The 24,495-nt window shown below is 35.5% G+C and overlaps 1 protein-coding gene across 1 annotated transcript in view; it reads left to right on the plus strand.

The window, feature by feature from the left end:
* Positions 1-24,495, plus strand: part of KCNU1 (potassium calcium-activated channel subfamily U member 1) — a 162,599-nt gene that overhangs the window by 41,757 nt on the left and 96,347 nt on the right. The window contains exons 11-18 of the mRNA XM_077942816.1: positions 11,439-11,544; positions 12,672-12,754; positions 14,208-14,277; positions 14,703-14,855; positions 18,390-18,502; positions 18,859-18,930; positions 23,538-23,627; positions 23,763-23,860. Of these exons, the coding sequence (XP_077798942.1) occupies positions 11,439-11,544; positions 12,672-12,754; positions 14,208-14,277; positions 14,703-14,855; positions 18,390-18,502; positions 18,859-18,930; positions 23,538-23,627; positions 23,763-23,860 (785 nt within the window). The remainder of the gene's footprint in view (positions 1-11,438; positions 11,545-12,671; positions 12,755-14,207; positions 14,278-14,702; positions 14,856-18,389; positions 18,503-18,858; positions 18,931-23,537; positions 23,628-23,762; positions 23,861-24,495) is intronic.

The following is a 24,495-nucleotide window of genomic DNA, read 5'->3' on the forward strand; positions in this document are numbered from 1 at the left end:
GATAGCAGCCCTCCCAACTTGAAGTAAAAGGGAAAGAAATAGTTCAAAATGAAAAAAAAAAAAAAAAGTGTTTCTGAGCCCAATTTAGCACACACAAGAATCAGGCAGAGAAAGCTACTGAAGTATAAACATAGACCTTCTATTAAAGAAAGGGAAGCATGATGACTCAGGATCAGAGGACAGAGAAAAGAATTATGGACAATAGATTAACTCGTGACCACAGAACTGGGCCATAATTGAGAAACATTCTCTACCCCTAATAATACATGCTCAGATTTCAGAATTTCTGTGGACTCGTGATTTCTCAGTGCCCTCCATTACAACCTCCACCACTTTTGATGGGGCTTGTCTATTGCAATTTTCCTATCCCTGTTGGTGTCATCATGGTGAGTTGGCTGTTGGAGTCAGGGTATGCACTTCTGCATTCAGTTCACAGGTGTTCACATCAGGACCAGATGTGTTCAGGAGCCCCCAACCAGGTCTGGGCCTAATTTAGATGACAAGATCCAGGACTTTGAGCTGATTCTGTAAAGAGATGAGACTTTGGGAGGAAATGTGAGAATATTTTGTACAAGGGAGAGATGTGAATTCTTGTAGCCAGGATGCAGACTGTGGTAGTTTAATGATGGCTAATAGCAATTCCTCTTTATACATACAGATAGTCCCTGGTTCATGATGCTTTGACTTAAAACAATTTTGTTTTACTTTATGATGGTGCAAAAGCCATATGCATTCAGTAGAAACCATACTTTGTATACTCATACAACCATTTGGTTTTTCACTTTCAGTACAGTATTCAGTAAATAATATGAGATACTCAATGCTTTATTATAAATAGGCTTTGTGTTAGATATTTTGACCAAATGTAGGCTAATGTGAGTGTTCTGAGCATGTTTGAGGTAGGCCAGGCTAAGCAACGATGTTTGATAGGTTAGCTGTGTTCAAAGCATTTTAAAATTACCACGTTTTCAATTTATGATGAGTTTATAGGGATGTAGCTCCATCATAAGTTCAGGAGTGTCTGTATTCTGCTCCTCCTACCAAAAGTGGAGTCCTTTCTCCCTTCTCTTGAATCTGGGCTAGCCTTTTAACTCATTTCAACCGTAAGATATCGACAAGTGACAGTATGCCAGTTATGCCAGCCCTTAAGACTCCTGATAACATCTGCTTTCAGTATCTTGGCATCTTGAAATATAACTATAAATAAATAAATGCACACATATCTATGTATGTATATATATGCATCATACATATATATGTATGTATGATACATATATACATACATATATAATATATTGATAAATACATAAATACATACATATATGTATGCTACATATATACATATATAATATATGTATGATACATCTATACATACACATATATACATACATATATATATGTATGTATGATGGAGAATAAGGCCCATCCCACTGCCAGTCTTTCCAGCTAGCTCAGTCGAGGCAGCAGACATATAAATGATGCCATCTTGGATGTTCTAGACCACTAAAGCTCTCCTATAAAGGAAGTCAGTCCTATAAAGGACTCTAACAAAACCACAGGGAACAGAAGTGTCACCCCGCTGAGCCCAGTCAAAACAAGGAATACAAAAAATAATAACTTGTTATTTTAAGCTACAAAGTTCTTATGAGATTCTACACAAGAATACATAAATGATACCATATCATCATTTTCTTTCTTTGGTTACTTATTTATTGCTTGAACAAAGCAGTATCTAACATATTATTCTACGAAATATTATGAAAATAAAATATTAACTTATATTTCCATAAGTCAGACTGCTTAGTTGCACGCAAGAAAAACTATAGTTAAATTAAGCAGAAAAGAATATATAAATAGATATTACACAGCTCTTAAAACCACCAAAAGCCAGATAACTAGGCTTAGAGGCTACATAGCAAGGAGCAGTGATAATGTGATACCTCTTTCCTTGAGTAATTTGTTTTATGAGTGGGCACATAAATGTTGACTTCCTTGTCATTCTTTATGCTGACTGCATATGTACTATTTTTTACAAAATTTAAAAGATGAGAGCTTTCTAGGTTTGACAAAAGAAATCAGTTCTCAGATGAGAAGGCACAAGAAATCATGTATACTTCCATATACTTGAAATGTGAAAATCAAAACATAGGGATAAAGAGAGGCATGCATGTGAGTGTTGTCATAACAGAGGGGGCAGCTAATTCAGCAATTGTTAGGGGATGGGGCAGACCAGAGTATGCATTCCGAAGAAAGTACCATTAAGAAAGTATTTGGTTGGTGCAAAAGTAATTGTGGTTTTGCCATTAAGAGTAATGCAAAAACAGTATATAACCATAAGTTACACATCAAAAGTAAAATACTTACCATGAAGTGCTTATCCCTTCTTCCCTTTCCCCAGTCCTACTGCTCAGAGACAACTGCTTTCAGTTCTTTCAGACTTAATATTTCTTCAAATTTTAAGTCTAAATGTTACCACTTTTTTGATTCCTCGGTTATAGATGGTATTTATTAACCATCAGATTTGCAGATGAGAATTGTCAGCACTGTGCATCACTTCTATTGTTTCAGTATTATGATCTTAAATCTGTAGTTACATGATTAGTGTTTATATCATTGTGGCAAATAAATATTGTTCCTTGCAGATTCAAGTAAAAGTGTATAAAGATAACAGTATATTTCCTCAAAATTTTATTTTCAATCCTCAATGATTGTTTCATTTTATAATATGTTTATCATATATATCATATATAGTAAGTATATATAATAGAGGTACCATATGAGTGGCAATAAATATTTTCCAATTTCTCCAATATGTAATAATACAATAGGAGAAAAGTTGACTGAGAAATTTTAAGAGTTGCACATGGGTCATTGGACTATAGAAAAAAATATGCCAGAACGTTTATTCACTTCTAAAATAGCAAGGAAATAATTAATCTCCTTGTTTAAACCTTGTTGTTTTTTTGAGAAGGAGTTTTGCTCTTATTGCCCAGGCTGTAGTGCAATGGTGCGATCTCAGTTCACTGCAACCTCCGCCTCCCAGATTCAAGTGATTCTCCTGCCTCAGCCTCCCAAGTAGCTGGGATTACAGGTGTGCACCACCAGACCTAGCTAATTTTGTATTTTTAGTACAGACAGAATTTCACCATGTTGGCTGGACTGGTCTCGAACTCCTGACCTCAGGTGATCCACCGGCCTCTGCCTCCCAAAGTGCTGGGATTACAGGTGTGAGCCACCACGCCCAGTGCCTGTTTAAACTTTTTTAGACCAAAATGTAATTCAAAAACTCACTTAGAATTAAAATGATTATAAAATGAACACCCATGTAACTACCACTCAAGTCATTAAATAAAGTAGTGCCTCCTTATCTGCAGTTTCATTTAGCACAATTTCAGTTATATATGGTCAGTCGTGTTCTAAAACTTAGTGAGTACAGTACAATATGGTATTTTGAAAGAGAGACTGCTTTCACATACATTTTGTTACAGCATATTGTTATAATTATTCTATTTCATTATTACTTGTTATTGTTAATGCCATACTGTACCTAATTTATAAATTAAATGTTATTATAGGTATGTGTATATAGGAAAAACAGTACTGTATATACAGGGTTTGGTACTATCTGTGGTTTCAGGCATCCCCTGGGGATCTTGGAATGTATCCCCCTCGGATAAGGATGGATTACTATATTCCATAGGTAGCACACCAACACAACCCTCTGCAGCTGAAGCTCCATCTTTACTTCCTAGAAGTAACTACAGTTCGAACATTATATCTTATTATTTTTTGTTTATCTTCTATGTTTATTTAGAATATTATTTGCCTTTTCCTGTTTTCTTAAACTTTTTAAATGGAATATAAATTTCTTTACCTCATTGTTATGTTTGTGAGATTTATCCATATTGCAACTGGAAATAGTTGTATAATACTTATTTTTATTGCTGTGTAGACAGTATTCTATGAATACACCATGATTTTTCTTAATCCATTCAACCATTGGTGGCATTTCTCCCCTATACTTTGGCTATTATAAAGAATGGTGCGGTGCAAATTTTTGTATATGTATCTTGATGCCCAAAAATGTAATTGTAGGGTAATAAAGTTTAAATATTTTTCTTAGGTAGAACTGTCAGTTGTACAAAATGATTTGAACAATCTGCACCGTACCAGTAGCCCTGAGAGTTCCTGGTGCCCTACATCCTACTAACACTGAAAGTGTAACTCCACACTTAGAAACAGCAGTCTTTTTAATTGTAGCCATTGGGTAGTACTTTATCAAGATGGTGGTCTTTCTTGTGGTTTTAACTAACATTTTTCTCACTACTAGTGAGGCCAAGCATCTTTTCATATCCATAAGCCAACTGGACTGCCTCATATTAAATGATGATCCATTTGTCTTGACCATTTTTATGCTGAATCGTTAGTCCTTTTTTATTTGCATGAGGTAATATGTGATTCAAGCCTTTGTCAGGTATATGCATGATTAAGCTTATTTCATGTTAAAAAAAATCTACAAACTTAAAGTTTTATGACAAATTTCATTAAATTTGCCCTAACATTTAACCTTTTGTTATATTTATCTCTTCTTGCACCTCTGCTCTTCCTTCCTATTGTAATGATTTTCTTCATGCCAAAAAGTAAAAAAAAAAATTGGTATGAGTTTAAGGGGTACGAGTGCAGTTTTGTTACGTGGAAAGATGTGCAGTGGAGAAGTCTGGGCTTTTAGTGTAACCATCGCCTGAATAATTTATATTGTACCCATTAAGTAATTTTTCATCTCCCAACCCCCAAATTTTTAAATTTTCCTTAAATGCAGATCTACCAGTGACTAACTCTGTTGGGTGTTGTTTGTTTTTTTTTAAGTGTAAAGATGTCTTTTTTTTTCATTCTTGAAGGACAATTTCACTGATACAGAGTTACAAACTGGCAGTTTATTTACTTAAGAACCACGAAATCTTATTCCACTTATTTCTGACTTCTGTTGTTACTATTAAGAAGTCTGTTGAATTACCTTGTTAAAAGAGCTATCTTTTTTAAAGGTCATACATTTTACTTAATATGGATGTATGTTATACTTTTCCTATGATGTGTATAGGTTTGAATTTCTATCAATTTACCACAGTTAGGATGCATAGATCTCCCTGAGTCTCTGGATTGGTGTCTTTGATCATTTCTGGAGGATTCTCAATTACTTTAATTATATCTTCAAATGTTGCTTGTGTCACCTTTTTGTTTCTCCTTTTCTTCCAGGATTCCGATTACAGTTAACTCTGCTAGCCTTTTTCTTTTTTATTGTTCCAGTTATATGTCCTGATTTTTTTTTTTTTTTTTGAGACAGGGTCTTGCTCTGTTGCCCAGGCTGGAGTGCACTGGTGTGATCTTGGCTAACTGCAACCTCTGCCTCCCGGGTTCAAGCAATTCTCCTGCCTCAGCCTCCCAAGAAGCTGGGATAATAGGTGCCCGCCACCACACCTGGCTAATTTTTATATTGTTAGTAGAGATGGGGTTTCACCATGTTGGCCAGGCTGGTCTCTAACTCCTGACCTCAAGTGACCTGCCCACATTGGCCTCCCAAAGTGCTGGGAGTACAGGTGTGAGCCACTGTGCTAGGCCATATGACCTGAATTTCTTACCCTCTTTTGAACTTATCTCCTCCCTTTTTATATCTCTGTGTTGCATTCTGGATAATTTGTTTTGACCTAGATTCCAGAACCTTAGCTCTTTTTGTGTGTTTAATCTACTTATAAACCCATCCATTAAGTTTTCAATTTCAGTTATTATATTATTCAGTTCTAGAATTTACATTTGATTCTTTTTTTAAAAAATTAACTTTTATTTTGATTTCAGGGGCACATAGGAAGGTTTGTTATATAGGTAAACTTGTGTCATGAGGGTTTGTTGTACAGATTATTTCATCACCCAGGTATTAACCCCAGTACCCATTAGTTATTTTTGATTATTTATCAAACTGTCCTGTTTTTATTTTTACTTCTTGCATTTCTACCTTACCTTTTGTGTATTTCAACAAAATAAGCATAAATATGCTGTAGCTAGTGTCCAATAATTGAATGCCTCACATCTTTGATTTTACTGACTGTGGCTTCTGCTGCATGTTACACACACTGTCTTATTTTCTTTCTTTCTTGTTTATGTGCCTATTGTCTTACATTAGCACTGATTCCTGTATTGCACAATTACACATGGAAACATTGTTAACTTAGAAAGATGATGTTACCTTCCTCAAGAGAGTATGTTTCTTTACTTCTTTGAAACACAACAGGGCACTTCTGCCTCAGGACCATCTTAATCCAAGCTCAACGCTTGAAACTCTCTGTACTTCCCAGGTGACAAACTCAGGATGACAGCCCATTTATAAGCGAGTCTATTCAATTTTACCCTTCTTCTTTGCTTCTGTGCTTTTGTTATGCCAGTTTTTATTTTGGAAAAGATATCAAACCCTTCATTTTGTATGTCAGGTGAACTGCACTTTTTTGTCCTTTGACTTGTGTGACCACCAAATGTTATCTCAGATTGGTAGCTGCTTCTTCTGAATTATAAAATGCCTTCAGGGGAAGAAAATTGGACCTAACCCCCTGGTTATTGATTTCTCTCAGGTTTTGGCCTGATAACTCTTCATTGTTTGCTTGTATCATTGATGACTTCTTAGCAGACATTTTTAATATTTCATCCAGTTTTTTTATATATCCTCAGAAGGGAGTTGGCTGAAGTTACCTAACTTATTATTCTTGAAAGTAGAAGCTCTCAGTTCTGTTAATATTGTAATGTATGCAAACATAAGCAGAGCTCTCACTTTTCCACATATGTTGATTGTCATGTGTCACATATTGAATCCAAAGTGTTCTAAGGAAAAGGGGGAAGTTTCACTCATAAGGACTGATAATTTCAGAGTATTTGAAAAATATTGTAATTGATAGTGGGCCTGATAATAAAGTTGTATTGAGTCCATTGTACCATTGTAGAGACTTGGCTTTAAGGAAGGTAATTTTCTCTGTGTCAGTTCTGATTGTTGGAGTACTTTGAGTAGAGGGATGACATGATTCTTCATCAATTATGAGAACTGCAAATTTCTTCTTCAGGTTTGTAATTTGCCTTTTTACTGAATACTGTGTGTTTTTCATATTTAAAAGTTTTTAATATTATCTCAAAGATAGAATAATTTATATTATATTAAATCACCTCTTGTTTTTTGTTTAGAAAATCTTTCCCTATCCCAGTGTTTACAACATGTTGAACTACATTTCCTACTAGGATTTAGTTTTCTTCTTTGAGTGTTAGAAAATCAGGATTAGATTTATTACAATTCTTAGTCATAACATTCATAATTGGTTTACACATAAGCCCATTTTGGTTATTTATGTTACTAGTTCTTTTTAATAATGTTGTAAGCACCAATGTGTGAACTCACTGCCAAGGTGAAACGTAGGACAATAATCTATATCTAACCGTATAATCTTCCCCATATTTCAACCTATGGCTAGTTTTTTAAAATATCACTACCATTCTTTCTTTCTCCTATGTTTTATTACATCTATATTCACATCTAAAGTGTGCATATTACTTTAGACATGTTTAACTTTATAGAAGGAACACCATACCAATGTAATCTTTGGGGTTTTATTCAGTTTATATTATGTTAGTAAGATGCTTTCATATTTTTGAGTGTTGCTGTAATTAATTGGTTGTTCTTGTTAGTGATATTCATTTTCTTCAGTTCCACTCTTCTTTTGGTGTGATTGGGGTTATTTCTATATTTTGCAATTGGAAATAGTTTTGTTATTAACATGCTTGTATATGGCTCCTGGTGGACACATGAAATAGTGTCTCTGTGTGCATGTTTGTGTGCATTTGTGCTTGTACATGTGTGTGCTTAATAGTGTCAAGTATGTGAATATTCATTTTTAGGCCATTAATCATTTTTTCCAAGTCTTCGAACCATTTTGCAAGCCTATCAGGAATGTGTAAGAGACTTCATATATATATATATACACACACACACACACACACACATTCTTCTCATATATACGTGTATATATACATTCTTCATATATATACACACACACATATATATACATTCTTTCCAACAACTGATATGGTTATGTGTTTTAATCTTTGCAATAAAATCAATGTAAAATGGAACCTTCTTGTGGTTTTGATTTCTATGCCCTTTAGCTCTACAGATGTGGAGCTTCACCATGTTTACTAGCCACACATCTTTTCTCTTTCCGTGACATACTCATTCATGTGTTTTGCCTATTTACTTTTTTTACTTAACTATTTTGTGTGGTTTTTGATATTTAATTTTAGGAATGTGTAATATATTATTTGCAATAATTCTTCATCAGTTGTGGGAACTGCAATTTCTTCTTTCAGTTTATAATTTGCCTTATTACTGAATATTACATGTCTTCTGATGCTTAAAAGTTTTTAATATTATTATAGTCAAATATTGAATGTTTTCTATTACGTTAAAGCACTTATTGTTTTTTGTTTAGAAACTCCCTATTACATTGCTTAAAATATGTTGAACTACATTTCCTACCAATAATTTAAAATTTTTGTTTTTGTCATTTATGTCTCTAATTCATTTAGAATTTTTTATAGAGTAAGATACATGTAGAAAGTTTTTACCTTATTCCATATGGATATAACTATTTTACCAGTGCCAGTTATTGAACAAACCCTTCCCTCTCCTCACTGATCTGGCATGTGACCACTGTGAGTAATGTACTTTCTATTTTAAAGAGAAATTTTATATATTAATCTTGTAATTAATTTTGTATGTTAATCATATCTAATCACATAAATTTTATTTTTTTCTGTAGTAATATTAGGGATTTCCATGTAAATAATTATATATATAATTAATTGTATAATTATTTATATTTGTGTAATTATAATTATTCGCATTAAACCAATTTATGTTTATTATCTTTATAATAAAATAAATTTAAATCAAGATTTATAAATCTGTATAAATCTTTATCAATTTTTCTATTACTGCATTAATACTACACTCTTTTAATTACTAAATCTTTATAACTAGTTCTATCTATCCCTAGAGCAAGTCTTTTAACCTTTTATTTTGTTTTTTTATAGTAGACAAGCTTTACCTGGCCCTTTATATTTTATATAAATTTTTAAATTATTTTATCACGTGTATTATTTTATTATGAAAAACTGCAGAAATGTAATGTGAATCTAATTGAAACTTTAGATGCAGCATTGACTGCTTTATGCTACAAACTTTTTCCAACTTTTACTATACTGGGGTTATTCATTTATTTAGTTCTCATTTAGTACCCCTTAATAATACGGTATAGTTTCCCAGGTAGAGAGCTTACTAACTTTTATTTCTAGGTACTTGGTATTTTCTGATATTAGTTAAAGTAATATCTTCCAGTTGGGTTTACTAGTTGTTTGCTCTTAGTACAGGAAAAACAATTAAATTTTGTATATTAGTCTTATATCTAACCACATAAATTTTATTTTTTTCTATAGTAATATTAGGGGTTTCCATGTAAATAATTATATTTATATTATTTATATTTGTATAAGTATACTTATAATTATTTACATTAAAACAATTTATTTTTATTTTATCTTTTAATAAAATAAAATAAATATTAATCCAGATTTATAAATAAAATAATTATTTATAATAAAATAAACATAAATTGTACACATAAGGATTGGAAAGAAGGAAATAAACTATTTGTCTGAAATAATATAATTATTGCTGAGACAGCAAATACAATGTTGAAAAAGAGCAGTGATGATATCTCTATTTCTCTTTTTTAAAAGCACCTTTAATATTTTTTCATTAAAGATATCTTTTTTATTTTAAGGATATTTGTTGGGTTAAAAATATTATCTTCTATTTCTAATATACCACGAATTGTATTTCTTAACTCTGAAGAACTATTTCTGTCAATTTGTTTCTGCATCTGAGGTGATTATATAATTGTTGTTTTTTAATTTGTTAATGTGGTGATCTCACTGATGTTTTTGATAACATAATTATTTTGTCTTTTTTAGTATTGGTTAGGAACTATTTCCTATTTTTACTTTAAAAGGCTTTGTATAAAAATGAGATTATGTGTTGCTTTAAAGTATGGTAGAAGTTAAATGTGGAAACCATGTAGAACTAGTGGTTTTCTACATTTTATTTGATGGGGGTGTGTGTGTGTTTGGGTGTGTAGGTTTGTGTGTGTGTGTGTGTGTGTGTGCATGTGTTTGTTGTGTTTTGAGAGATTTTAAGCCACAGTTTCAATTTCTTTAACAGCTATAGAGCTATTTAGGCTTTTTATTTCTTCTAGGGTTAGTTCTGGTAAGATATACTTTCAAGTAATTTGTTCATTTTGTCTAAGTTTTCAGAGCTGTTGACATTTAGTTATTTGCTGTCTACTTTTATTTTTTAGATCTACTTTATGTATTATATCTTCTTTATTCAATATTTGCATCATTTTTGTCTTTTATTTTTTCTCCATTAACTTTTCAAAACTTTTGCCTATTATGCTAGGTTATTTTTCAAAGAACTAACTTTTGATGTGGTTTATCTTCTCTATTTTATCTTTTTGTTCCTTTTTCATTGTTTCTTATTCTTGTTTTTATCATTTCTTTTATTCTTATTTCCTTGATCCTATGCTAATATGTCTCCAAAACTATAAATTATTCCTAAAGCATTGCTGTTGTTGTATCCCAAAGCATACATATTTAATATTTTCAACATATTTCTAAGAATAATGATAAAGAATTGTTGCAATTTATTCTAAGCCCATAAAATTTTTAGCAGTCTATTTTTTTTAATTCCTAAATCTAAAAACTATTTTTATTTGTGTTTTGGTTAACTTCTAAGTTCATTGTATTGTGATCAAAGATCATTATACATAATAACTATGTTTTTGTAATGTGTTGAGGCTTTCATTTTCTGTCAGGTAAAGTATCATTTTGATAAATATTTGTGTGTTCTTTATAAAAATTAGTTCCTCTAAATGTTATTTGCAGAATTTATAAATATTAAACATGTGTGTTCAAAATCCATGATGATTGTTTTCTGCTTGCTCTATCAATAGTTTAAAAAGATATGTCAAAATTTCTCATGACAGTGGCAGATTCATCAATTTCTCTTTCTAGTTTTTTTCATATTTGCTTCCTATATTTAAAAGCCATTTTATTAAATGTATAGTTGTTTAAAATGTTATGCCTGTTTCAGTAATTCAATTTTTTAAACTAAATAGTGAACCTCTCCATCCTTAGTAATTACATTTTAAAAAAAAATAGCATTAACTTGATTTGTATTTTTTCATATCACTATGAGGGATTCTACTAAATGCACCAAATAAGTTATAAAAACCTCTAAACGCAGAATCAGTCATCTTTTTTACCTCATTGCTGCCACATTGTTTTTTGTCGAGGAGCCCTCCTTCTTTGGAACTTGAAACCATATTTAAATGCTACTTGGCCTACACAACATTCATTTCTGGATCTGCAATGAAGTGGGAGGATCTGAGGCGAGTTGCGGTAAGATCTAGTTGTTTTAGTTCCTTGTAGTTTTCCTAAGTTGCAGCAATTAAAATTACAAGATATATTGCTTTTGGAAAAGATATTATTTCAGCTTCTTTAACTGGAGGAAAATATAACTTCCTCAGCTTTAGAAACAATTGTAAAGGAAGTGTAGTAATTGACCTCCAAATCTGATTTCACAAATGTCAAGCAGACCTCACTGTTTGCCAACACTTATATTTAAATTATTTATTTCACAAAATTCTCTATCTAAATCAGTTTTATTTTATCAGCCTAAGAGGTCTGTAAAAGGTATGGATAGCAAGGTGTGTTTGATCTTACCACACAAATAGAATTCTTACCAGAAGGCAGATCTCTGAGTCTGTCAGCTTTAATCAACTTCTCCTCCTAAATGCATGAATATGCTTTCCAATAGGAAAAACATAAAGAAAAATAGTAGAAATCTCATTAAAGTTGTGACTAAAAATAATGAGCAACAGCCAACCCTCTAGACAGGTTTGGCTTAAGATCAAAGGCAGCTTCCTGTCATGTTCTTAGTCTCGGAGAATCAACAAACAGAAAAGTTTCTGTTTAAAGCCAAGATCTATAGAGTAAACATGAAGAATTGACAGACCCAGAAAAATCTTTCTCTTTCCTGCAATTTAGTACTGTAAGAGCCACTTCAGTAATTTTCTAGAACTTTGAAATTCACACGCCACCAATATTGAATAACTGTTTACTTTGAGCCAAGTGGACTCCCAGTTCCTCTGTTCTTTACTGTCCTGAAAGACAAATAAATACACAGGCAGTTGCTTATAAAGGTCTTATGGCTTATCACTAGGCATCAAACAATGATGATGGATGGTAGGAAAAATATAACTTTGTATTTTACCCACTTGAAAGCAATCTTTTACCTATGTCAGAGACCCTGTGCCCTGGCCCATCAGCTGCAACCCTTGCCTTTTGCGGCATTTGCAGGACAGCAATCCTGATGTAAAAGACATCCTCATTACAACTCATTCCCAAGTGTGTCCTCTTTTTTGTTAGCAATTTTATTACAAAATTCTAAGAAAACCCAAAAGGGGAAGACCAGAGCATTTCCCACATAATTAACACCATGGCTCCTGTCCAATCTTGAAGGGTAGGTGGAATCTGCAGAGGCATGCCTGATTATAGCCAACCCTTTGTGCAGTGATTCCCATGCTGAAGATATTTCCAACATTATGAGGTAAGAATCTGGTATTGTATTTTGTATGCTGTAATGATTATTTTTTTCTATCTCTCTTAAATTAATGCCTGGTACATAAGCATAAACAGGAGAAAATGCCATCTATCATATCACTAGATTCATCGTATTCCAAGGTTCTGCCTACTTTTTGCCCCCTCCCCAAGACTGTGCAGACAGTTGCAAAGGAAAATGAAAATAGAGCATCCTGAGTGTGAATGTGCTTCTCCATATAATTCCCTGAAGTTTCATATGTATAGTAGCCATCTGAATTTAAGAAGCAAGCATACAAATAACTGATTATTGTTCAGATAGCACCATTATAACTAATATCCTCTCCTCAAAAATAAAGATGCAATTTTATCCCTGTTAGTACACTTTATTTATTGGGATTTTTCTCTAGTAACTATGGTGAAAGATTATGTATGGTCCGATATGATGTACTTTTTGACCATCAGTAAGTATTTTCCTTCATTTTTTTTTCTTTTCTGTCTTTTTTTTTTTTTTTTTTTTTTGAGACAGAGTCTCACTCTTTGTTGCCCAGTTGCCCATGCTGGAGGGCAGTGGTGTGATCTCGGCTCACTGCAACTTCCACCTCCCGCATGCAAGCAGTTCTCCTGCCTCAGCCTCCCAAGTAGCTGGGATTACAGGCATGTGCCATCACACCAGGCTAATTCTGTATTTTTAGTAGAGATGGAGTTTTACCATGTTGGTCAGGCTGGTCTCGAACTCCTGAGCTCAGGTGATCCACCCACCTCAACCTCCCAGAGTGCTCGGATTACAGGCTGAGCCACCACGCCTGGCCTGACCATCGGTGAGTATTTTCAAGATGTTATCATGTTGAACTGTGAACTCTGAGCAAGAATGTAACTTGTGATAACAAAGCTCTAACTGTGATTATGATGGCAATGGCATTTTGGCTAATCCAGATGAACTTCTAATCTCCAGAGTAAAATAAATACACATAGCTGAAGGTGACATTATATATAGCAAGAAACAGCTGAAAATTTGTACCATGCATAATACAGTAAATATGAGGTAGATCTTAGTTTCTTAATTTGTAAAATGAGGAAGTTGAATTAGACAGTCTATGAGCTATTTCAAGCTATAGACAACTATCAAATTTCTATTTTTACCTGTAATAATTAGGTTTGGGTTTGAAGGCTAAAACATGAAACTGTTGATTTCCTCCTCAAGAATTGGTCTCAGAAGAACACAGTCTTCTAATACCAAGAGATAATCATTCCATAGATTTGGTTGGCAAAGTTATGAAAACAATGACGCTTTTCTGTGTAGGCTACTAAAAACATTTTTCGAAAACAGCATAACAATAAAATTATTGTATGCCAAGTTTTTCTACGCTTACCTACATATCAGTTTAAATCTGAATTAAATTATATTACAAAGCCCTTTGGCTATGACACATGACTAATGAGAATGTTTGGGGTTTATATAGGGTGCTCTCTATCAAGAACTATGACTCTACCACCAGAATCATCATACAGATACTACAATCCCATAACAAGGTATAGTAACATTCTAGCGTATTCAGTCTCCTCCTTTTATCTGTATAGCTAGACTAACTTTTTTATTTTCTAATGGATGTGTAAATAAAAAGTTTTTGCTAATCACAGGTAAAATTTGGAGTTTCATTAAGATGGATAATCACTCAACAATGTAAACTGGGGGCAGAATTAGAGGTTTAAGCCATTTGACCTAATTTTGCAACTCTAGCTATTTTTGTTTCAAAAAATGAGAGCCATTGACCACTAACCACTTTCAAATGCTGAATTTGTTCTTATCATTTTCATTGACCTGGGCACCACTTTTATGTGCAAAAATAAAGAATATATGATTGCAAGAAAATTTTAAAAGAAAGACATCCATCCACAAGAGCTTTCTTGAGGTGTGTTTATTCCTAATACTTGACCTGCTTTGTGCTATGGAACAGGTTTATCTGCCAAAGATTCCCAGCTGGGACTGGGATGCCGGAGACAACATCATTTGCTTTGCTGAATTAAAGCTTGGGTTTATCGCCCAAGGCTGTTTGGTGCCAGGCTTGTGTACCTTCCTAACATCTCTATTTGTGGAGCAAAACAGAAAGGTAACCTTGTAAATTAATGTCAATTCTTGGCTCTGTCCCCATGTCCTGCATATTAAGATCAGAAATAGAAAAAAAATTTGAGAAAAGCATCAAGGCCCCAAGAAATGAGATTTGACTTCTGCTTGAGCTGGGAAAGGATTAAAAGATCTGGATTTAAAAGTCCCAGGTACCACACTGACCTTGAAGAAATCATTTATTTTATTCCTGCCTAAGAATATTTATCTACAAAACAGAAAAATTATAACTCTGCTTCCTACCTACGGTCCAGTATGTTTTAAATCAAAGTACATTCATCAAGGTAGAAGCATTGAGTTATTGAAGGCGAAAATATAAATAAAGGTTATATTATTAATGAAGGATTCATATATTTCAATATAAATTAAATCCAAAATAATTGGTATAATAATAATTATATTCATCAAATAGAAATAATGATCAAATAGTAATTCAAATCTAATTTTTCCAGGTTGTTTTAGGGAGAATTCCATGCAGGAATAATAACAGTAACCACATAATAAGTGCCTACTGTCTTGTGTTTCCCCTCAATAATATGTTCAGTTAGTAACCCAGCAGTGAGTTGGTGAAGCTAACTAACTTGATCATACAGTAAGTTAGTGAGCCACAGAGCTAGGACTGTCTGATGCACAGTGTTGTTACCATAGTGCTCTATGTCTCTGGTGTTATTTCCACACAATGTCTCACATCAAGATTTTTTATATTTTTGTCTGAGACAAAGTAAGGGGCTAAAAGTGACTCTTGGGATAAATTTTTATAGCACAAAAGGTGGTCTTCCAAATATCATTTCCATGAAATGCTCCAGCCAAGGCGTGCTAGCCCTTGGCTGGTCCTGGTCTTCCTTTTCTAAAGCTCTTGCAGAGAATGACCTTACTGTCTGTTTAATTCTGAGTCCATGCTTGCCTTTCATACACTTGACTTCCCTCCTGACCTCTCTTTGCTTGCTCTTTCCTCTGTTCTCTTTTTCCCGTGTTCAGTACAAATGTTTGCATCTTTTTCTGTTTCTTCCCTGGTGCTATTTAAGGAAAAGCAAAAGAAGTAAGAGGTGCTCTGGCCAGCTGTATGCTAACTGCAACAAATGGAAAGCTTCTGTAATTCCTTCTGTGAATGTAAAGAGATATAATATACAGATGTAAAGAAATAGCAGTCAGGGTGGAGGGAATGAGCCTTCATGCAGCTACAACACACAAGCTTTCACTTTCATGTAGTGTTCACTGTATACAACCTAGAAAATGGTTTATAAGGACATTGTCTTTGTGTTGCATATTTAGAAAGTAGCAGAGAACTTCAATATTTCTTGTGATTATTGCGCTTTCAATCTCCATGGCTGGAGAAAGTAAATGGAAATAAATGGAATGTGAACTCTATATGAAGACTTATTCTCCTTCATGAAACTATAGAAGATAGAGATATAAAAACATACTATTGTATTTTTCTTATTTAAAGAGTTGTGGCCAGGTATGGTGGCTCATGCCTGTAATCCCAACAGTTTGTGAGGCTGAGGCTGGCAGATCACTTGAGCTCAGGAGTTTGAGACCAACCTTGTCAACATAGTGAAACCCCATATCTACTAAAAATATTAAAAAAAAAAAAAAAAAAAAAGTTAGCCAGGCATGGTGGCATGAGCCTGTAGACCCAGCAACTGGGGAGGCTGAGGCAGGGGAGTTGCTTGAACCCAGGAGGTGGAGATTGCAGTGAGCTGAGATCATGCCACTCCACTCCAGCCTGGGCAACAGAGTGAGACTCTGTCTCAAAAAAATAAATAAATAAAATAAAAATAAGATCTAGAGTTGTAACCTCCCCACTGAGGATGATCACCTGTCATTATTTATACAAGATGGATTTTAGCTTACAGGAATTGAGAGATATTTGTGGTCTACTTAATGATTTTTTGAGTGAAGTCTGAAACCTACTTTCAGGAATCCTTACTGAACAGCATCAGGCAAGATGTGTGAAAGCTGCATTATTCTTTGGTGCTTTAGGTTCTAAAACAAACTATCGACTTTGGTTTAATGGCTGGGACTCCAGAGTTTTATGACCGATTTCTCTCAGAGTAGGCCCTTACTTTCTCTGACTGTCAGTTTCTCTACCTATAAAATTAAAGTTATTAATCTCATAACTGGGTTTTTCCAAATATTGAGTTAATATTTGTAAAACTTCTGAGAACTCAGACTAAAGGCCTTGAATCAGTGCCATGTGTTTTAATTATATTGATCATATTGTGAGAAATTGTAGCTCGAAGAACATTTCCGGTTGGTCCTCGGTTCAGAGCATGGCCTTAAACTTAAATTTACATTAGATCTGATCCAACTGGCTTACTTGAGCACCCAGATTCTTCTATCCAAAATCCTCCTGTTTTCCTTTCTGATCTTTTTAAATCTATCTCAGGAAGTCTTCTCCATCCCCATGCTATCGTTTTTTACCTTCTTTCAAACATGAAAACATTTAGATTAGAAACACTAAGCCAATTTCTTTAGTTATTGGAAATTAGTGGTATGAACCACCTAATGATCAGAGCCCTCCTCATGAGAGGACTGTAAAAGTAGGAAAAGGCAAAAGATTCATTCAGCTGAATCTTGGTGGTGGAAGTAGGCACTGGATTGCCTGAAATAGTCTGTCCTTTTTAGTAGGGCAGAATTGTTTGTCTATGTGTTTGGTTTTGCTTTGCTTTTTTTCCCAAACTGCATGATGACCATCTGAAGAGAATTTCTGAACCAGTCATAACTCTCCACAGCAACAGTGCTCCTAAATGTTTAGAAATTCAAGATTTTCATCTGAGATTCTGGGCTTTAAGAAGACTGTCTTGCTATATCAGAACAGTGTGGTGGTGATTCTCTTGGCAGTAGGTGGAGAAGGATGAGGAGAGGGTCTTACACAAACGTCAGCCACAAGTTCCTAACAGCCTTTCTGTTGGGTTAAGTGCATTTAGCCGTTTTGAGATATCTTTCTCCTTTTTTTACATCTCCCATTTTTCTGGAAACCTACTGTTTGCCTTGATTTCTCCATTCTCTCTTCCATGCATCAGGATGGTCCTTCAAGTTCATTTGAACTTATGAAGGGTTCTGATACTAGACAGAAGCCATGAGTATTTTCTTCATTGAGGTATATGGTTAGTAGAAAACTAAAATATTTTAAACCAATCTTGAATAGTCATATCCAGAGAGAGATAATTTAGATTCCACATTAACTTTCCCATCTGATTTTTACTAACTCAAAAGCTGAAATCAGGACTTGGCGATGGAGAATTCTCACTGCCAGCAAGGAAACTTGAACGCCATCTGGAAAGAAAATAAATAATGATGTGTCTGCCTCATCCTGAACTCTGGTGAAAATAGTTAAGATGGAGTTAGCTTTTTAGTTATTCCTTTAACATTCTCTAGTTAGGCACTGTGATAAATCTCCTTTTTATGACTTACATGCAATAAAGACTCATTTGTGCTTAGCAGAATATGCAATGTGAATTCTAACGTTCCACATTCCTTGTCATTTTGCTTCATGTGGCATGATTATGTATTCCAGGTTACACCTAAACAGACCTGGCAGAAACACTTCTTGAATAGCATGAAAAACAATATTCTGACCCAACGTCTCTCTGATGACTTTGCTGGAATGAGCTTTCCTGAAGTTGCCCGGTAAGTGAAGTGAAATTCTTCCCTCATTCTTCAGACAACAACATTCTTTCAACAACGTTCACTGAGGGCCCACTATAGGCCAGGCTCCATTACAAACTGAAGATCTAAGAAGGGACAGCCCAGGGTCCCTGCAACTTAGCAGTTCACAGTTGGGGTGGGGCAATTTCATCTCTGTCCCAGTTGGTGCAGTGGCTGTTGGTTACTTTAGGTAGTTTCACTTACAAGGGATCATTCCATATTGGGAGTTATTTCCTCTAAGATGTTGGTTTCCTCCTAGGCCCAGGGCACAGAGTGTTAGTTATTTTTTTGTTCACTGACCCCTTGCTCTCCTTATGACTCCTCGTCTTCTTTCCCAGGCTCTGCTTTCTGAAGATGCACCTCCTGTTGATAGCCATCGAATACAAGTCCCTCTTTACAGATGGTTTCTGGTACCAATAAGTCTGCTCATCTCTTCAGTTTTGTTTCTTTCTTTCTTTTTTTTTTTTTCTGGAGAATCTTTGTGATTAAGACTTTTTCCAAAGATGCAGCTATAACTAAGCTTTTTCCCTTTGGTGGATTGGCTGAGAGGAAGCCTCTGGGGCTCCCTGGCTCCTCTGCTGTGCTGTCTCTGATGGCACGGGTTAGGGTGGTGACTCTCTTGGATAAACACTTCCCTTTTGTTCCTCAGACCCTACCCCAGTCCTCTCTCAGGAGCAGAGAGGAGAAGAAATGGTCACCTTCTCAGAACTGTTTCTTTCAATATTGCCAGATCTTGACCATGAAATAATACCACAAAATTGAATTATTTGTAATAAAAATGTTCCCACAAACACTGGCCATGAAAAGTCAAGGACAGTGCTGGGCATGGTGGCTCATGCCTGTAATGCCAGCATTTTGAGAGTCCGATGTGGGTGGATCACTTAAGGCCAGAAGTTCGAGAGCATCCTGGCCAACATGGTGAAACCCAGTCTCTGCTAAAAATATAAAAATTAGCAAGGCATGGTGGTGCACCTAGGCCAGTAATCCCGGTTGCTTGGAAGGCTGAGGCATGAGAATTGCTTGAACCTGGGAGGCAGAGGTTGCCGTGAGCCGATATCATGCCACTGCACTTCAGCCTAGGTGACAGAGCAAGACTCTATCTCCAAAAAATAATTTTTAAAAAAGGAAAGCACAAAATATGCCAAAATGGGAATCTGACCAGCTGACTGGACAAAGGCTTTTGTTGATAGAGTAGATAAAGGAGATGTTACATCACCAGACATCAGCATTTCCCAAAAACCCATAAGTGAATAAATATGAAAGTAAGAGAAGTTATCACGTAATGCAAAATAAAATTCAGAGCAAATGAAATACACATGAACAAATGGGAGAAAAGGGGGAAAAGAAAGACAAATACATACTATAATATAGAGAAAAAGATCTGTAAAAAAAAAAAAAAAAGGAAAAGGGGTGGGGCTTAAATGGGATGAGGGCAAGAAAGACTGTGTGTTGGCTCATGTGTACTTTTTAGCGAAAAATTAACTTGTGCTAAATAAGAATTAACAGACTAGATTCTGATCCTGACAGATTTGCTGGCCCTGTGGCCGTGGAGAAGGATTCATCATTTGTAGAACGAGGAAATAGAGTTAATGAAACTCTAACACACCTTGCTGTTCTAAAATTGACATTACCAGAAATTGTAAAATTATAGGAAAACATTCAAAATGAAATAATTTTCAATTATATCAGATGGACTATAAAGGAATTATTATATGTGAAAAGTTTGGAAAGAAGCAAAGACCTGTCTGAGTTGAGAGGTTGTAGAAGGCCTCTGGGTAGAAGACGTCAGTGGGATATTGTAAAAAGCAAGTCATTAATAAGAGAATAACAAGTAGTATTGTCTGTCTGCCTAAGTTCTGTTTTAAAATCCTGCTGTGCTCAAGAAAATCTCACAATCAAAACCTCTGAATGTAAACATCTGCATAAATGGGCCTCCTACTAGAAACAGGTCATAGTAAAATGGGTAGACTTGGAATCATAAGCCAGGTAGTTTGGGTTTCAGACTGGCCCAAAATTTTATCAAGTTTTAGTAACAATTTTGGCTTTCAACCACCTGGCTTATATGTCAGAATTACTTGTATAAGTTTTTTTGTTTTTGTTTTTGAGATGGAGTTTCACTTTTGTCGCCCAGGCTGGAGTGCAATGGCACAATTTCAGCTCACTGCAACTTCCACCTCCCAGGTTCAAGCGATTCTCCTGCCTCAGCCTCCTGAGTAGCTGAGATTACAGGCATGTGCACCACGCCCGGTTAATTTTTGTATTTTTGGTAGAGATGGGGTTTTACCATGTTGGTCAGGCTAGTCTCAAACTCCTGACCTCAGGTGATTCACCCACCTCAGCCTCCCAGAGTGCTGGGATTACAGGTGTGAGCTACTGTGCCTGGCCTGTTTGCATAAGTTTTAAAGACTTATAGATTCCAAAACCCTACTTTTGACTGCAAAACCAAGGGTGAGCCTGAGAATTATTTCTCAAGTCTCCATGATATATTTGTTTTATTCACTGGAATCTGGAAACTACAACCACATGCCCTTAAGATCCTTTTCACCTCTTAACATTCTAGATTTCTGTAAACTTTATTAAGATGATGGTTGGGACATTACAGACCAGAAACATGAATATTTATTTAGTAACTAATCCCACGTAGATTTAAGAGGTCCTGTTTACTACCTAACACACATATACCCCAATGAAAAGGGGATTTACGGAAACAGAGATTTAACTTTACCTTCTCACTTGGAAGTCTGGTGAATCAAAGGGATTAAGTTCTTATTTGGCAAATGTATTGATAAGAACATTCCCTTACATGATTGATACTTTGTGACCAACACTGCTATAGACCTGTTACATATGTTAACTCTTGAATAATCCTCACAACAGTGCTGTGAGATGGGTACTATCATTATTAGTCTCATTTTACAGAGGAGGAAGCTGAACCCCAGAAAGCTAAATGATTTTCCCAACCTCACACAACACCCAAGTGGCAGAGCCAGGATCTGAACTCAGGTCCTCTGGCTCCAGGGCTGTACTTCTGTAACCATCCTGTAGTAAATTCACTGCTGCCATTATTGGTAGAAGGAAGACAGAACGTTTAAATAGTTGGACTTTAAACAAATATATTGCAATTCTGAGGAGAAAACCTATCTTTTCTCACCTTTTAATTCCTCTTCTAATTGGCAAGTTTGAAGAGACTGTAAGACTTGCAAAAGGCTTCGAGAATTATAAGAATTTTTCTTAGGGAATTATTTGTCACCTGCTAACAGATGAAGCTGGATCTGACCCCAGTCACGTACTGTAATGATTTTGTTTCAGGAACAAACATTCTCTGATGAGCAACTGGCCAAATCATAAAGAGGGAATCAACTAAAAACACATTAGGAAAGTGTTTAAGAGAGGCTCACCTCTTTTCTCAAATACAGTCAAATATATGTTTTATTGTGACAGTATCTTCGTAGCTAGATATTTAATATGAGTTCAGAGAAACCTCTCTCCTTAAAAAAAAAGAAAAAGAAAAATAGGAGCGGCCGGGCGCAGTTGCTCACGCCTGTAATCTCAACACTTTGGGAGGCCGAGGCAGGTGGATCACCTGAGATCAGGGGTTTGAGGTCAGCCTGTCCAACATGGTGAAACTCTGTCTCTACTAAAAATACGAAAAATCAGCCGGGTGTGGTGGCATGCACCTGTAATTCCAGCTACTCAGGAGGCTGAGGCAGGAGAATCACATGAACCAGGAAGGCAGAGGTTGCAGTGAGCCGAGATCGTGCCATTGTACTCCAGCCTGGTCAACAAGAGTGAAACTCCATCTCAAAAAAAAAAAAAAAAAAAAAAAAACCAAGGCTGTGTAAGACACAACTAAGCATGCAGCTGCTACTTAGTGAGCATCAGCCAATAATATTTAAGGGGCCACAGTTGTATTTTCTTTTCCTTCCAAAGTTAAGACCAATTATTTCACTCATTAATATAAGTCAGTAAATACTCAGAAAAGGCCATCCATTGTCTTAGGTAGTAATCTACCTGAACACAGCTATACAGCCTGGGTCTGTTCTTGGCATGAGACTGAAGAACTTTGGCTGTGCAAGCTCATTTACTTTTGTGAGGGTTCTCTAACACTTGAAAGGTGTGAGTATCGCAACAACAGAATAAGCTTTGCCAGAATTAAAACTTCACCTCATTGCAATGTGAATACAAGAGGAGGGATGATTTTTAAAGGAGGAAAGAAGAACTTCCATTCTGCAAAAAGTGAGAGGAATTATAGGGTTGTAAGACCTCACCATAGACATCTGAAATGAAGGAAATAAAGGCAGGAGATCCTGATGAACAGGGAGAAATGTGGGTAATTTGAAAAGCATGGCAGAATACTGCATCAAAGAGTATCATGGACAGAAAATTATAATACAATATTTTCAAACACATAAACCACAAGAAAATAGAAAATCAAAAGGTTCAAGTAAGATAATAATAGAAATAGTTCACATGGTTCCTGCTCTCAGAAATCTGGCAATCAAAATAAACAAAACCGAAGTCAAAAGAAATGCATAACCTCAAAAGCTGCATAGTTGAATACAAGAAACTTTTGAATCCAGCTGGTTAGTTAAACATTAATTTTAAATGGCAACTGGCCTAAAGATGAGCACTACTAGTATGATGCTAATCCTGGAAACTGTGTGGTCTCAGCATATTTGTCATTTGATAGCTTAAATCAAAAAGATATCGTGCACCTGAGTGGTCAGATCATCTCAGATGCGTGACAGAATCCGGGAGAGGCTTCCCCACAGGTCCACTGTGTGTTCAGCTCACTGATCAAGTTGTTCCCTGGCTGCCCTCTGCATAGTCAGCCCCAATCAAACAAAGAATCACAAATGTCAAATTCACACTCTCCACTGTGTTTGGCAGTAAGAGGAGGTTGAATACGATTAACTTAGCAACTTAGAGAATCCATTGATCGTAACAGAAAGAGGCACCAACTATTGCCACTGAAATCAGAGGGAAACATTACTGTGTGTTTATTTTTCGTTTCCAGTGGTCTGATACTAAATCCACCTGCACAAATTAGGATACATAAGAACACACTAGGGTTCTTTATTGCTGAAACACCAAAGGAAGTCAAAAGGTAATTTTTTTGTTACTTTATGGGGGAAAAGCACTAAAGCAACTACAGCTTAGTGGGAGGCCCACTGAGTCAGCACCATGCCTCCTTTGTGTTAAGACTCACATAAGTCATTCTTGGTTTTCTTTCATTGTCCAGAGCCTTGTTTTACTGTTCGGTCTGTCACGATGATGTGTTTATTCCTGAGCTAATTACAAACTGTGGCTGCAAAAGCAGAAGCCGGCAGCACGTCACAGGTAATTGTACTTTATTTCTGGCCGTCCTTAGCCCAGCCTCTAGGGAGCTGCCTGAGGAAAGAGAAGAGGGTTCCATCTCTTAAAAGGCAATGTCCATTTGAACTTGGCCAGGAAGTGGCAGACATTTATTTCCTCACTGGCCACATGAGAGGTGAGAATCAGTGTTTTAGAGCTGGAAGAAACCTAACTAGTTATCTAATTCAATTCCTTTAAAGGCAGGCAAATATGTTTTAAGAGATCCAGTCACTTTATTCCAAAGTCACATAGCCAGTTAGTGGCATCACCAAACTCAATCCCAGGCATGCTGACTTTCAGCCCATTGCTTTTTCATGATTTCACAGTTTTTCACAACTTCAGACTGAAAATTCAGCCTATATCTGACCACTTGGTTGGCCATGAGGATCTACTTCATGACCATACCTTGAGTACTCTGTTTCCTTAATGGATAGTAAGAAGTTTAAAGTTTACTCATCCTGACATGGTGCCGAGGGAATGTAATTTTTCTCTATTTTCTCTAACTGAACTCAGCAGTTTACCAACACCCTTTTCCATTTAATGGCAAAAATGGAAAAATTAATCTCAAGCATTCATAATCACTTAGTCCCTTCTGGTTTAAAATTTAGTCTTGGCCGGGC

Source organism: Macaca mulatta, chromosome 8 (genome assembly GCF_049350105.2).
Source record: "Macaca mulatta isolate MMU2019108-1 chromosome 8, T2T-MMU8v2.0, whole genome shotgun sequence".
Taxonomy (NCBI): domain Eukaryota; kingdom Metazoa; phylum Chordata; class Mammalia; order Primates; family Cercopithecidae; genus Macaca; species Macaca mulatta.